The sequence below is a fragment of the Piliocolobus tephrosceles genome, chromosome 5 (genome assembly GCF_002776525.5).
Source record: "Piliocolobus tephrosceles isolate RC106 chromosome 5, ASM277652v3, whole genome shotgun sequence".
Taxonomy (NCBI): domain Eukaryota; kingdom Metazoa; phylum Chordata; class Mammalia; order Primates; family Cercopithecidae; genus Piliocolobus; species Piliocolobus tephrosceles.
The window spans coordinates 36,868,927-36,885,329 of NC_045438.1; the positions used below are offsets into that span (position 1 = coordinate 36,868,927).

The window sequence follows — 16,403 nt, forward strand, 5'->3', positions numbered from 1 at the left end:
GTGTCTAGGGTATTGTTCATTGAGGAAAAAGTTCAGGGAGTAGACTACTAGAATTCATTAATCTCCACTCAAAAATTGGTTTTGGACACCTAAAATGAGCAAGGCCCTTAAAACTTCAAACAAACAAACAACAAACAAAAATCACTTCTCATTATAGACCATGTTCTTATTACCCATTGTTTTTTTAATTCCCTTCCCCAGATTTGAAAAACGGAAAAACTACAAACTGGAAACAAGTTTAGAATACCTGGTTTATTGGGAAAACTTCATAATGAAAACTACAATTGGCTTTTTCCACAACTTACAAAATAATAATCTGATATTTAAAATGAATTGGTTTTCATTATGTAAGTAGAAATGGTAAAAAAAAATCATAGTAACCCATCTGATGCATCACATATATGCTATTCAGAGAAACTCGAATCCCCGAATTCTCCTGTGGCATGTTTTACATCAGACATTTTACATCTGTTTACCAAGAAAGACCAGGATTTTAACTATATGTAGGTTTCTGCTTACAGTTGCAAACTATCAGAAGCCTGTCTATATGATAGAGCCCAGATAAACCTGAGATTTAGAAAAGCGAGTCATTTATTCTCCTGAGGCTGTTTTAGTGGCACTTTTGTGACAGGAATGACCCTCCTGATGCTTTACTACACAACTTAACCAGATCTATCAGTCATGATAAATTAGACCCAGTCCATCTTTCAATCCAGTCTACTCTGGTTCTGAACATACAAACACAAAACACTACAGATGTATTAATATAGCATTTTCCCATACCCTAACCCTATAAAGAACTTTAAAAGAGAAAATTTTGTCTAAATATTTCACACTTAAAGTAAAGCCTTACTAACTATGGCAACAGGTTTGGACCACAAAACAGTACCTTCCTAGATGACATATCGAGTCAACATGAAGCCTTAGCAAAAATGAATGATTCAGGATATTGAGAAATTCTCACAAACGGTATGCATTTAGGAAACGATTTTGCTTTCTTTAAATAGTCTGAAGGCTTGAAAATAAACTTTTTTTTGCATTTATTTTAGAATGTTTGGTCATTAATAATTTGTAACATTATCTTCCTCTTATCCTTAGCCCTTAACAGACCCAGTGCACTCTATTTGGAAATAACAAGAACTTGATCAGATTATTAAGTCTTGGAAACCTCATTTTTACCTTATACAGTGTTAAGTTTCATGTTCATATTGTCTTCTAAATGTACTATAAATGTTATGGATAGCTATAAGGAAATATTGGCATAGTACAGGTAATTAGTGAAAAGACACAACTTTCACAAAACATATTAAAAGATAAACACGAAACTATAACACTACTTAAAAAATATTTTCACCCAAATTATTTTAGCATTTTTGACTAGTTTAATAATATGAACACTGCCAAAAAAAATGGGTTCAAAGTCGCCTGGAGAAACAGTTTCTTCTTCTGGAGTCCATCTCAGCAGCGGCGATTTTCTCCCATACTCGTTCTCAAGTTAGGCAGATGTGTAGAAGTACCTGGGCTTGGCATTACCCAGAAGGTCATCTTCGTAGTTGGGGAGGCAGCAGAAGAAGAAGGCACAGCCGATCAGGATAATCGTGGCTGCCCACCCAAAGCCGTAGGCCCAGTTATAGATGTAAGTGACAGCGGGGTTGGCATGAAGGGCGAAGGTCTGGGTGTACTTCACGGGGTAAATTACCAGGGAGATGATCTGGAACACAGCTAGAGGGAAGAAAAAAATCCCAGGGTATGAATGCATACATGCATGAAGGAATAAATACACAGTAACGACAGATTAACTCCTTCCACCAAGTTTCTGCCTCGAAATAAGTATAAAATCTACCTGGAGGCAGGAGGAATCCGGTTAGGCAGAGGCCAAAAAAGATTCTTGACTACTGTGTGTAAGAAATGCCTGGCACTGAGCAGTATCACACATATATGCCAAATATGTGAAAAACACACAGAAAAAAAATAATTGGAGAGCCATTCTATATTACATAAGCATTATATATACTAAAACAAAAAAGTACAAAACTGTGGCATACAATAGAAAGCAGGACAGTAAAGAACAACCTACTTTTTCATCTTTGTGTTTCCTATACCAAACACATACTTCATATATTCAGTGTTAGCAAAAATTACATATATATATGTATATATACATACAGGCATGCACATATATACCCACAGCCATGCACACATGACTCAATATTGATATTCAATAACAAATCACTGGAATATTCATTCAATAAGTAAATGACTGAATGAAACAATGAACTAATACTGAGAATGATCAAGGGGAGAATCCGCAGAGAAGACTGCAGAGGACATGGGAATCTGAAGAGGAAACAGACGTGCAGGGAGGGCAGGGGGAAGGGCATGGGGAGGTGTGGTGGGGACAGGAAAAATAAAAGCAGCAAATGATCACAGTGCTTAGGGAGGTGTGAGTGAGGATGTGGAAAGAAACACATGAAGATTTCTAAACTCTCTGGGAAAACGGTCACATTATTACAATTATTAACCTTCGTAATAGTATTTAAGCAATTTCAAACAAAATGAACATTATCGAGTCTACTTTCATGGTCTTTTTCAGTGGACATGCATGATTTTATAAAGCTACAATGAGTATATACATGTGTGTTCTGCATCATTTTAACTTAATATTTATATGTACATTGCCATGTCAAAGGGTCTGATTTTAGCTCTTTCACCATAAGACACTACTCTACACAAGGAGGGACCAAGTAGCTGTGCCCTCCAGGAAGGCATCAGGGAATCTGTAGTCCTCACCACCATTTTTCTACCATCTTAATTCTTTTCTACAGCTCCACAGATGTACCTTGAAGTAGTTTTCTTTTTCTTCTTCATTTTTTTTTCACTGCTAGAAAGGCTATAGATGTTTCTGTATCTTCATTTGTTGCTTCTAATTCTTAACTAAACTAAAACATTCCTCTTGTAATTTACAAAGGACAATCTTAGGGCAAATCTTAAATATTTATCTACTTCCAGTATACTTTAAATAGCAAACTCTTACTATTTAAGTTTGTCATTTGCTACCACATACTGTGTAAGATATAAAAGCAATGCTTTTCTACGTTGACTTCTAATTATCTTGGTAATAAATATTAAATATTGCTATTTATCAATTCTGGCTCATCATATATGAAGTCCTTATAATAGTTTGGATTAATTTCTGCCTAATTTAAATTGTATCAGTGTTCAATTTTTCTGATGTTTAATGTAAGAATATATATAAAATGTAAAATAACTATTTCTATGAAACATACCTTAAAAGTCAAAGAGGCCTTATTCAACATTACCACTAAAAGTGTGTTGAGATTTCTAGGCTTTTTATTCTTCTAAATACATTTTCTGTTCTATTTTTCATACTCTTTAAAGGAAAGGATGAGTATTAAATTACAAAATGAAAATTCTAGGTTAAGCCGACTGTTAAGCTATAAATCTGTTGAAGCTCACTGAACTAATTTTCTTTACAACAGTAACTCTGCTACCCTGTCACTGTGGATGCCCACTGCTAGATCTTTTTGTTTTAATGCTACAAGAAAGCAATGGATAAGAGTTTTACTAGGATTTTTTTTTTTATTCTGGTAAAATATACATAACATTTATCATTTGCACTTTCAATTGTTCACTATAAGTGTACAATTTAGTGGCATTAAATAAATTCACAACGTTATGTAACCATTACCACTGTCTATACCCAAAACTTTTTCATCGATACATAAAGTCAGTATCTCTTTAAAAATAACTCCCCGGCCGGGCGCGGTGGCTCAAGCCTGTAATCCCAGCACTTTGGGAGGCCGAGACGGGCGGATCACGAGGTCAGGAGATCGAGACTATCCTGGCTAACACGGTGAAACCCCGTCTCTACTAAAATACAAAAAACTAGCCAGGCGAGATGGCGGGCGCCTGCAGTCCCAGCTACTCGGGAGGCTGAGGCAGGAGAATGGCGTGAACCCGGGAGACGGAGCTTGCAGTGAGCTGAGATCCGGCCACTGCACTCCAGCCTGGGTGACAGAGCGAGACTCTGTCTCAAAAAAAAAAAAAAAAAAAAAAATAACTCCCCATTCTTCCCGCCCCGCAGGGAGTAACTTTTATTCTACTCCCTATCTCTGTAAATTTGCCTATTCCAGGTAGCTCATGTAAATGGAATAATATATTTGTACTCAGTCTGTGCCTGGCTTATTTCACTTGGCATGTTTTCAAGGTCCATCATGTTGTAGCATATATCAAAATGTCATTCCTTTTTATGGCTGAATAATATTCCACTGCATGTATATACACACTCTGTTTGTCCATGCATCTGTTGATGGACACTTTGGTTGTTTCCACCTTTTGGCTGTTGTGAATAGTGTTGCTATGAACAGGGGTTACAAGTATCTTCAAGTTCTTGTTTTTAATTCTTTTGGATATATACTTAGGAGTGGGATGCTGGGTCATATAGTATTTACTAGGATTTTTTTCAACTAACATTAATGTCTTAGTGTGTTATTTATTTATTTATTTATTCATTTATTTTTTGAGATGGAGTCTCACTCTGTCACCCAGGCTGGAGTGCAGCAATGCATCTCGGCTCACTGCAAACTTCACCTCCCAGGTTCAAGTGATTCTCCTGCCTCAGCCTCCCATGTAGCTGGGATTATAGGTGTGCACCACCACGCCCAGCTAATTTTTGTATTTTTAGTAGAGATGGGGTTTCACCATGTTGGCCAGGCTGGTCTCGAACTCCTGACCTCAAGTAATCTGCCTGCCTCGGCTTCCCAAAGTGCTAGGATTATAGGCATGAGCCACCACACCTGGTGTTAGTGTGTTATTTCTAGTGGTGATTTAAACTGGCATCTATGGAGTTTTCTAAGACACATGAAAGGAGGATACATCAAGTGTGTTTCTTTGCTAGGGTCTCATAAATTTGAACTACAAAAATAACCAAGTAGAAATGAAAGTGGACACCAACCAGGTTCTTTATACCTTTTGTGATTCCAAGTCACTTCTGATTTTAAAATAATATTCAAAAAGCAAACTTTGAAAATATGAAGATCAAGAACTTTATTTTTAATCAAGAGAAACTGTCAAATGTGCCGTGAAGCAAGCCAGGGCTGTGTATGGACCAGCCGGTTTTCTGAGGCACTCCTCCTGCCTCACCTGTGTTGCCCACGGCTCTATGAACTTAACTCTCCTAAGCTCAGGGAACCAGCACAAAATGGCCTTCCTCCTGGTTCATGCATGATCATATAGACCCCTTCTGGCCTTCCTCCTGGTTCATGCATGATCATATAGACCCCTTCGAGTCACAAGGCTTCTGACCTGTTTCCAAGACCATCTGCTCGCTCACTTTGTATTTGTACCTCGGGTCTGTAGCTTGAATGTCTGCTTTGGTCCTGTAAGCCTAAACTGGTAAGAAATGACCTGTGGCCTCGCTTTGCCGCTATCAACATCTTCTCTTTTTTCCCTGCTTGGAAAGTCCAGTTACTTCTGAATCTAACTCTGTGGCTAGGGTCCTGCCCTTGACAGATTTCCTTAGTGCCACATACCTGACTAAAATTTCCAATAATTCTTCTCCTAAAATCCTAGTTCTTGTACTCCATCAGTAAGTGTTCACGCTGGGCCCTGCATACCTGAATAACTGAATTTCCTCACATCACCTGTGTCGGGACCACTATCTCCCCACACAGGCACTATGCTGCGCATTCCCGTTCTGGCCCCTCCCAGGGTCTTCCATCCCACGGCAGAACACCATTTCATGACGCACATCATAAGATCACAAGACTCTTTCAACAAGGGAAATAGTTCAGGGGCATTCAGGTCCCCTCGGCAGGGGGCTCACAGCAGCCCTGGGCTGGGGACCACAATGGAGAGCACTGCTTTTCCAAGGCTGACACAGCCTAGTTTCTTGGGTAGAGGAGTCAGTGGATAGGGCCCCCTAAGAGAGATAGGGGCATGTAGAGTGACAACCCTTGTCACTTGGATGGGGAGTACAGAACACTGCATGAGCCACAGCAGGAAAGGGACACAGATCTTAAAACACTTCTCTCCTCTGTTACTTCTACCCTAGTGATACATTTTCCACGAAGAGATTAGAAACTGTAACGGTCATGGGTCTTCTTTGTGGAATTGACCATTACTAAGTTGATGGCCACTGAAGGCATAAATGAAGAATTGCTGACACACAGTCTTACCAGCCAAGGCAAGGAGACCTCCAATCACTCTTAGGAAGACAAGCATCTGGGGTCCACACAGGGCGAAGAAGGAGAGGATGAAACAGATCACCAGGATGATGAAGCCACAGAAGAGCATGGCAGCCGCTGCTCTTCCCCATGCTGCAGGAAAAAAGAAACAGCAATTAACAAGACAGACATATCAAGTTTAAAAACTACTTATCACAGTATCAATATAGTTTTGGGCTTTTTTCCCCTACTAGTTATATTTGGATGGAACGACAGTTTTTCTTTTGACAATACTTAAGCATCTCCATATTTTAAGGGAAGAACAGGGAATTCATATGTAGGACATTAATATACTGAGACTCAGAAATGTCTTTTCCCCCTCAGTTTTTGGCAAAAGTTTACATCTCTGAAATTAAAGTCAAACTTCATTAATCTGTTTCTCATGTGGTAAGTTTGCCACATAATGGGTATAAGGTTCACCCACGTTCTAACACAACATGATCATAATAAACAACATTTTTGGTACTGAATAATCCAGATTATAAACTCTAGGAAATGTTTTTAAATATCTTTAAGGGATCTTTGTTTCATATTAATGTTTGGTTCCATACAAAAATAATCATTGAAAAAATATATTTATGACTAGGCAGAGGTGTTAAATAAAACAATTTAAGTGTGAAGAAGTAGCTCTGATCTTATAACAAGCTTATAACTAGCTTATAACAAGATCTTATAACAAGCTTGGTAGCAAACCACTTTCCTAAATTTCTGCCTAAATTTTAATTTCTTAAGTATTCAAAATGTATTTTACAATAGATTTTAATTATTTATCTTTGCCCTAAAAAAGAATCAGGATTTGATGGCAATCAAGTTCTAGGTTTGAAGACCTACATGGGCACCTCTAGCCCTGGGTCATTCTATTCTGCACTGAAGAAATACAGAGATCCATGCTACCCACATGAATGATTCTAGTCAACAACGCCTATTGTTCAACCCACTCTCATTGTTAAAACCTCTTCACACACAACCTTGCCTCTAGTGGTAACACGTAATAACATTCAGGACATGCATGAGCTCACTGAATCCTCACAACTTTTTTTTTCCGTTTTATTTTTATTTATATATATATTTTTTAATTTCAGTAGTTTTTGGGGTACAAGTGGTTTTCGGTTACAGGGATGAATTGTATGATGGTGGAGATTTTAGTGCCCCCGTTACCTGAGTAGTGTAAATCTTATAACTTCTTAAGGTGCACACTGCTATTGTTTGTATTTTAGAAATGAAGGATATACTTAGAGTTCAAATAACCTGACCATAGCCACATGGCTAGTAAATGGTTTAGACAGGGTTTGATTTCAGCCTGTTTGAATCTAAAACATGACGTTTTAAAAATAATTTACACACTATAAAGTTCACCCTTTTAAAGTGTATAATCCACTGGTTTTTACTGTACTCACAGCGTTATGCAACCATCTCCACTAACAATCCAGAACATTTTCATCGTCCCAGAAAGAAACCCCGTGCCCATTAGCAGTCACCCTCCATCCCCTCTTCCTCCAGCTTCTGGCAACCACAAATCTACTTTCTGTCTCTATACGTTTGCCGATTTGGGACCTTTCATATAAATGGAATATCATATACTACCTGGCATTTTGTGACTGGCTTCTTTCACTGAGTATGGTATGATGCAGTTCGTCACGTTATAGCATCAATCCATACTTCATTCTTTTCAATGGCTGATTAATATTCTATGGTATGAATATACCACTTTAGTCTATGTGTTCATTCGCTGGTGGAAGATTGTGCACTCTTAACCTATTAGTCTTCACTACATTTGAAAAGGAGAGTCATGAGTCACATGTCCTCTGCCTTGACATTACTCTTACTCTGTAACACAGCACAGCTGACAGTATTTGTCCTCCCTTAATTCTAGGTCGTTTGACTGGTCAAGGTGAAACGAAGATGGAGGCTGGCAGAAAGAGCAAGGGTGTTGGAGCTGCCGGACGTCATTTGGACCCTGCCTCTGCCCCGTTGGCCATACTCCAGTCTCTGCATCTGTTAACCAAGGCTACAAACACCTGTTCCAAGATGATGGTGAGGAAGCACACTCCTGTAATATCAGTGACTAACTCTCCAGCCCTCACTACTCAAAACATTCCTCCTGTGTCCCTGTGACTTTTCTTCGGTACCTCATGTCTTTATTTTCTTCTACATTTGCAAGGTTCTGCACCATCCCATAAAGATTGTTCCTCAGTCATCTGATGCATTTTTCTCTCTTCATCTGTTAGAGACAAACCTGAGCTACGGCTCCACATGCCCTTCTCCAACTCCCATGCACCTTCCAGGTCTTCCTCTAGATTCATGAATGACTGGGGCACAATAGATTATTAAGGAGATAAAACATTTTTCTGTCCTAGAAACACTGTTTTCACACAAATTAGGTCAGGATGGGGCTGAGACTGTACCTGATTTGGCCTAGTTTTATATGGACAATTTTTATTATTTTCCTCCAAATCTTCTAGCTCTTCCTGTCAGACCACTGAGAGATTTGAGAGAGAAGGTTAAAATGGGAACATTTTATTTTAAAATAGAAAGGAATAAAGCCCAAATGTTAAACTTAGTAAGTCTCTTTTCTCACTTTTGCCTCATTCTTCAAGATAACTTTTAAGAGAAGAGGGACCATGCTTTGGAAAGAATATTAATTAATCAGACCTCTCTAAGTACAGCCCATAGACCACAAAGGCAAAATAAGCAGTAGTGCTCCTTAAAATGATACTCATTCCTATGCCTCCCTCCAGACCTACGGAATCAGAGCTTGAGTGGTAGTACCCAAGAATCTGCATTTTATTAGTGTTTCTTATATCCATAAAGTTTGAGAACAACTTAGATGATTAAAGTCCTTATTAAAACAGATGCAGCACTATCAAAAAGGTTCGTATAACTTTAAGTATGTGACCCACTGTCAATTATAGTTTCATTTCTTTAGATTTTTTTAAATGGCCACTGGTACTCATTAAGTTCAATTAAACCCAATAGTTAAATCAAATAAGCAAAAACATTATGTTTTTAAATTTTATGAGTTCACAAGTTTGAAACTGCAATGAAAGGAAACATATCTGTATATGCATGTGAAATAATGCAAACATAATAAAAATCATTGTATGGCAGAATTTTCAATAAAAACAGGCAAAACCTCCTAACAAGGAACCTATTTCAATAACTAAACTTTTACAATCACAGATAAAGGTTTGAAAAATCTAGCCAAATAAATTATGTATGATATTTCTGTAAAGAGTAATATTAACAATTTTACTTATTTGAGGAAAATTAACATAAAAAGATTATTATTATTACACTTCCTCTAACATTATAGCTGAAGTATAATTTATGCTTAGTTTCAAGTGCTTGGAAGGAATTAAACCAAAGAAATGGTAAGCCAATTCACCTAACCTAAAGCCAAGAGGTGAATGTAAATATAGGAATATTTTAAGAACTTTTCCCATGCTATCTTAAAACAATTCAGTTAATGTCTTGCTTATTTAAAGTGCTGAGTCTAAAGAAAATCAAAATGGAAAATTAAACAACATTTTGTCTTGAGAAAGACTGCCTTGGAAATAGAACGTGTAAAACCTGCTCCTTGCATCACAGAAACACCCACATTGAATCACTTAACTATCATTTAAGACAGCAATCTTGGCACAGTTCTAAAGATCCTGACTGATGAATAACAGACGTCTTCAAGTAAAGCAATCTGCCTTCTCATGTCAATGACCATTTAGACCATACCAGGTCTGAGCAGGGTCCTTCCAGCCCACCGTTCTGTCTGAGAAGGGGCTTTTCAGATGCAGACACTTAGAACGTGGGTATTCTCCATGACCTACATTTTGAAAAGTTAATCACTTTATGCTCTAGGTAGCTGTGGTCTCACTTAGTTACCCAGAATGAGCCTACTATCTACAAACTGACCAAACCCTTTAGGAGCTGTTTATATTTTTATATTATATCACAGTCTAAATTCTATCCAATTTACCAACCCCACTGGAAAACATCAATTTTTAGAACTTGTCCTAAAGCTACATCTTTCATGATTCAATAGATGGTCCTTAGTTTTTCAAAGAGAGACTATCCATCTTTATCTAATATGAATGTGAGTTTGTCTTTCATTACTATTTTATATACCAAATTTGCATGTGTGTGTGTGTGTGTGTGTGTAAGTGTATGGGAGAGAGTAGAAAGGATTCTCATTGTCAACTGTCATTCTCTGGATTAAGACCACAAAAGCATTGAGTACTCCAGGTAAATAGATGCTGCATTTCTGTGTAGGAAAGTTTAGTTTGTTTTATTTTCTTAAGGGAAGAGCAATTTGGTGTCCTAACTTTATTTTCTAAGTGCCACTTGGAAAAGTTCATGTAATCAAAGAAATCAACAGCATTATAAATTTAAGTGATATTCATTAGATGAACAATAGCTTATCAATTTTTCTAGCCCTTGCAAAGGTTCAACATCAAATCAAGAACATGGAAACCAACGTGTTTTAACGTCACCAACAAAACTGAGTTTTTCCTAGGAAGTGATTTTAAGTTTTTTGTATGAGAAAGCATGCTATATTGTTTTCCAGAAATTACATACAAAAAACCCAAAATGTTACAAGGCTGGTAAGATCAACTAATAAGAGCAAAAAAGTAAAAATAAATAAATACCTTAAATGTCAAGCTAGAAATAGGCCAGCCGTGGTGGCTCACGCCTGTAAGCCCAGCACTTTAGAAGGCCGAGACAGGTCATGTGAGGTCAGGAGTTCAAGACCAGCCTGGCCAACATGGTGAAACCCCCATCTCTACTAAAAATACAAAAATTAACTGGGTGTGGTGGCACACGCCTATAGTCCCAGCTACTCAAGAGGCTGAGGCATGAGAATCGCTTGCACCTGGGAGGCAGAGGTTGCAGTGAGCCGAGATGGCGCCACTGCACTCCAGCCTGAGCAACAGAGGGAGACTCTGTCTCAAAAAAAAGGTCAAGTTGGAAATGATAAACTGAAGCTTGAGAAAATAAAATAAACTTTGATTTTAAGACAAGAAGAACATCATTAATATTTTTTAAATTGTTGGTAATACTTTGGAGACGATCACTAATTTTCCCCCCAAAGGTGGTCCTCCTCTTCATGAATCTGCTACATTCTTCAGTAGTTTTAAACGTGGCCTACCCTCTTACTCGATGTCCTTACGACACTAATGTGGCACACAGCCAGAGTCCAGTCCCTTTCCAGAATACAGGATTCATCTGTCAATAATACCAAAGATTCTGTATCATCCAAGATTTTGTCAGATTATTCATATTGTTTCTATAACGCTCTTTAAGCCAAACATAGGCGGAACTGAAAACTGGATAAAACCACAGTTCAAGAAATAAAAAAGATCCTGCCTACAACTAAATGTAAGCATGGGAGAATGATGTATTCAAAAATATAGTTTTGCATATTCAATGAGGAGGTAATCTTCAGTGATTTGGCCAGTGCTTCTGAAACTTAAAAGTGCTTACCTCCTCCGGGAAGTAGTTAAAATGCAGATTCCGATTCTTAGGCCAGCACAAGACATTGGACGTCCAACAACCACCCAGATAATTCTGCTGCACTGGTTGGCAGCAGAACTCTAGAAGACAACTCATAACAGGCCCCCCAAAAAATACATAAAAAGACACCATTCTGCAGAAGTTCAGGAAGGCAGTTAAATGGCTCAGCAGAGAGATGGCAGGGAGAATACAGGGGAGAGCATTCCACAGCTGGTGTGAGATTCTTTACATGCTCTGCATGGTCTCATGAACCTGACTACTCCATTGCTGTTACTTTAACCCTTAATAACCTTCTTTCAGACGATTTATCTAATCAACGAGAGGAGAAGCCATTCTATACAGGATGGGGTGAAAACAGGAAAAGTCAATCTAAAGACAAGATAACTAGCAGTGAATCTGGGATCTACCCTCAAATATTTGAACATCTGTCAATGAAAGAAGACTGGAAAGTAGGAATTACACAGCTCTGTCAGTTTAAGAGAAGTACTTGGAAACAAACTGTATCATCCAGGGAACAGAACTAAGTTGTTGAACAAGGGACGAAGCTTAGTCACGGGTGCTATGGATGGGTGCGGGCTTTGGTGAAAGCTTGAATCTGGTGTACTTTAATTCCCTTCTAATTATAACATCCCAGTAGTCTGCATCCCTTTACAGGACAAACACAAGTTAGGGGACACTGAGAAGAACTGAGGCTGTCTGCGGTGGCTACTCCTGAGAGAGGCACATGTGGGATGAATGGCCTGGACTAGATTACTGGGTCCTAAACATTCTAGATTTTATAAATCATATGTACTTTTAAAAATTATTAAATCAATAGAGTAGCCAACTTTTTATTTTTTGCTGTGTAAGGACTTGAATGCATACATGCTCATGCAAAGAGTAATCTGTCTGCTAATGCCTAATTTCATAAATTAGGAACAGTTTTTTGTTTTGTTTTGTTTTGTTTTGTTTTTGAGACAGAATCTCACTCTGTTGCCCAGGCTGGAGTGTAGTGGCATGATCTTGGCTTACTGCAACCTCCGCCTCTCGGGTTCAAGCAATCCTCCTGCCTCAGCCTCCCGCGTAGCTGGAATTACAGGCGCCCGCCACCATGCCTGGCTGATTTTTTTGTATTTTTAGTGGAGACAGGGTTTCACCATGTTGGCCAGGCTGGTTTTGAACTCCTGACCTTAAATGATCTGCCCACCTCGGCCTCCCTGAGTGCTAGGATTACAGGCGTGAGCCACCACACCCAGCCAGGAACAGTTTAATACCTTTCACTACCCAGTTCCCACTGAAAAAACCACAAGGGCATGATCTCAAAATGAAGTCCTTTCAATCAGTAGTCTCCAACCTTTTTGGCACCAGGGACCAGTTTCGTGGAAGAAAATTTTTCCACAGACTGGGGTTGGGTTGTGGTTTTGGGATGATTCAAGGGTATTACCTTTATTATACACTTTATTTCTAGTATTATTACACTGTATAATATATAATGAAATAATTACACAACTCACCATAATGTAGAATCAGTGGAAGTAACGATCTGTGATCTCGGGGTTGGGGACCCCTGCTTTAAGAGGAATTTAGACTAATGTAAACTATTGACTTGTACTTACTTTTCTTATTTATTGTGCATTTGAGAGCCACAGGGCTAACTGACCTAAAACTATTTCATGTAATACTGATTCTCTGACTTGTCCAACAGTGATTTCATGTTAAAAACAAACAAAATATCGATGCGTTTGCAGTATGCAAAGGGTGGCTTTGGTTAAAAAACAACAACAACAACAAAAATGGAGGCTTTGTACTTCCCAATTTGGATTCAAGGCAAATACTCGTCAATCCTCACTGATTCCCTGTTTCACTCTGGTGCACAAACTTATCGCCATTATTCTCCACTTGAACTAGCTGGAGCTTGCCTGCGATTTGAAATCTACACAGCTGAGGCTGAAAATATCCTCCTGATGTATTTTCTTAAAAACTGGAAAAGAAGGTGCCAGCGGTACAAAACTAGTGTGAGTGAGCATACATTTAAATTTCACATTTTATTTATAGGTGAAATTTGAATGATTTCAATCATTAATCTATACATTTTCTTTTCCTGTTTTGACAAATATAAATCATGATTTTAAAAAAATGCAAATAATGTTTTAAGCTGGGTGTTAATTTAGCTGGTACTATCATGTCAAAGAAAATATTCAGTGAATAATTTGGCTCATTCACAAGGAAAAATTAGGTGATTTGGTCATCTGAAATTCTTAACCTGTCAGTAACAGTGAAAAATATAACATTCTGCTTTTTATATAGTTCTAAGGATTTATCTTTATAAAAACATCCATATTCATTAGGATTATTGTCAATACTTGCCAGGAATAACCTGTGTCTTTACTACCAAAATGAACATATTGTTATGAACATCATCTAATAAGAGAGGTGCTGAAATACTTCATAATAAAAAGACTTTCTTAATAGTTACAATGGTAAATCAAAATATTTATTGCCTAGTACATATGAAGAAGTTTTTCAAAGTGGATGTACACACTCAATTCTCTATACGGAGATCTCATTTTAATCATAGCCATCAACCTTATTCCTTCTTGCACAAGATAATGTGTGTTTGTGCATATGTGGGAGTGTGTGTAAACTGCTTACTTCATTTTAGATAAAGTACAAGCTCATGTAAATATATGAGTAAGGCCTTACTGAGGCTATCTGAAAATCTAGAGTTCATAGACGCCTAGATAATCACCTTACAGTGTCGTTATACACAGCTTCTACAATTGTGAGGCAAAACTAGCCAATGTGCATGCGGGCGATGAGCACAGAAGTATAACAAACACTTAAACTGATCTTTGACTACAACGGCCAGGGGTAGCTCCATATCTGCTGTCTTCTTCCCACAGTCACCTCATGACAGCAGATCCCAGATTCATGATTTGATTCTAGATCTTCAGCAAGAGCTGTGTGTGTGTGTAATGCATTACTGGCACTTAATTACCTTTGCAAAGGTAGCAGGAATAATTAAATTGAGTTGTTAAAGCTACTACCATTTATGAAAATCAGTCATGCTGCATTATAAAGAGATTTTTCAAGATCCACTTAGAAAATCGAGCTTTTCTAAGGACCAATTTCTATGTCAAACTGAATTACAAACCATACACTGGTTAGTGTTTTCTTTACAATGAAAAAAATTAACATTTAGACTTCTAATTAAAAATTCTACCAAACTAAGAAAAAAAAAACCTGCTTACTGCCTTCCATATACAAAGCAATGTATCCGTCTAAGGTGGAACAGCCACACCCTAAAAAGGTGAGCTCATCCTGCAAGCCAAGAAAAATAAAAATGGCATTGTGCATGTTTCACAAGAGGGCTGTGGTCACAGCCAGAGCTTTGCAGGTCAAATCATGTCCCGGCAGTAGCACTGATCACAGTTCTGCCAATATCCGAGCCCCCCCCGCCCCGCCCCGCCCCGCCCCCAGTCGAAGGCACACAAACCTTACTTTATATGTGGAGGATTACTGCGTATACTTTGGGTCTGCATTAGTCTTTGGAGTAGGGTATAATTATCAAAGTATGTTTAAAAACACACACGCAGATCTGTTAGGTCCCCTACAAGAGACTGAGTTCAGATGCATTTTAACTAGAAGATAGAGGTACATTATTTCAAAAAACAATGAATTCCCTTTAAAAACCTAAAAGACTGGAGATGATACAGACCTGAACTGGCGCAGTGTTTGTATGGGTTTTCAGAGAAGAAAACACACAAACTGCAAGGAAAGCTGGAATTTTCTGCAGTGTTTACATTTTATTACCCGGCTAATGGGGACCATGCTTGCTTCTGTGGGGGAAGTTCATCATGAGGACGTCCAAAGGATTACACAAAAGAAAGGGCACTAGGCTGCTGATATAGTACCCCAGAAACACAAATAAACAGGATTGGGTTGGAAACCCTGGGCCACTTCAAAGAAAGAATCAAGTAAATGATAATAGTAAGAATTGAAAACAGGCAGGGTAGATTGCTTTCTCTGTTTAAAACTATTAAACCCGGTAGGTAAAGCCCATTTGGCTTTAAGGTTTTATTAGGCTCTCACAGCCCCCATCTCCCCCCCACACATTGCTAATCACAGTAGACCCCAGCTGTGATTCCCATCCACCCCTAAGGCAAGGAGAGGGGGCTTCCCATTGTGAAAGAAAATGCCTTTTCAAACAAGAACCACGCTCCAGTCCTGACTTTCAGCAAGGCAAGCAGGGAGCTTCCTCCATGCTGGGAAAATGGCACACAGTACTTCACTTGCCAGGTACATTAAATTTGTCAACTCTGCTTCTCTTCGCGGGTGTAGGGAATGTGTTTGCTTTTTAGATTTCAAATCAGATTAAAATAATTAAGTTTTCTAAACAGCAATGCCATGCTTAAGCCAAAGGACACTCCCTAGAACAAGAGCTAACAAGAACTAGCCAGACCGGTAAAAAAGACTGAAGTATCTATTGAAATCGTTAACTGCTAAAACTGCCTGAAAGGGGGTTTTTTTTTAATGGGAACTTTTTTATCAAGTTGAACGAATCCACTGATATTAGGGGAGGCACGTTATTTCACTATTTATATTTTAATCATAAGAAGAAACAGGAGGAAGAGAAATTTCAGGTCTCCAAGAAACTTTGTTCATTAGATTTAC

At 38.3% G+C, this 16,403-nt stretch overlaps 1 protein-coding gene across 1 annotated transcript in view; it reads right to left on the minus strand.

Annotated features, from left to right (window-relative positions):
* Nucleotides 1-232: 232 nt before the first annotated feature.
* The window catches only part of PERP (p53 apoptosis effector related to PMP22), a 16,780-nt gene continuing 609 nt past the window's right edge, over nt 233-16,403 (minus strand). Inside the window, exons 2-3 of the mRNA XM_023190960.1 lie at nt 6,198-6,338; nt 233-1,722 (exon numbers count right to left, since the gene is read on the minus strand). Of these exons, the coding sequence (XP_023046728.1) occupies nt 1,496-1,722; nt 6,198-6,338 (368 nt within the window). The 3' untranslated portion in view covers nt 233-1,495. The remainder of the gene's footprint in view (nt 1,723-6,197; nt 6,339-16,403) is intronic.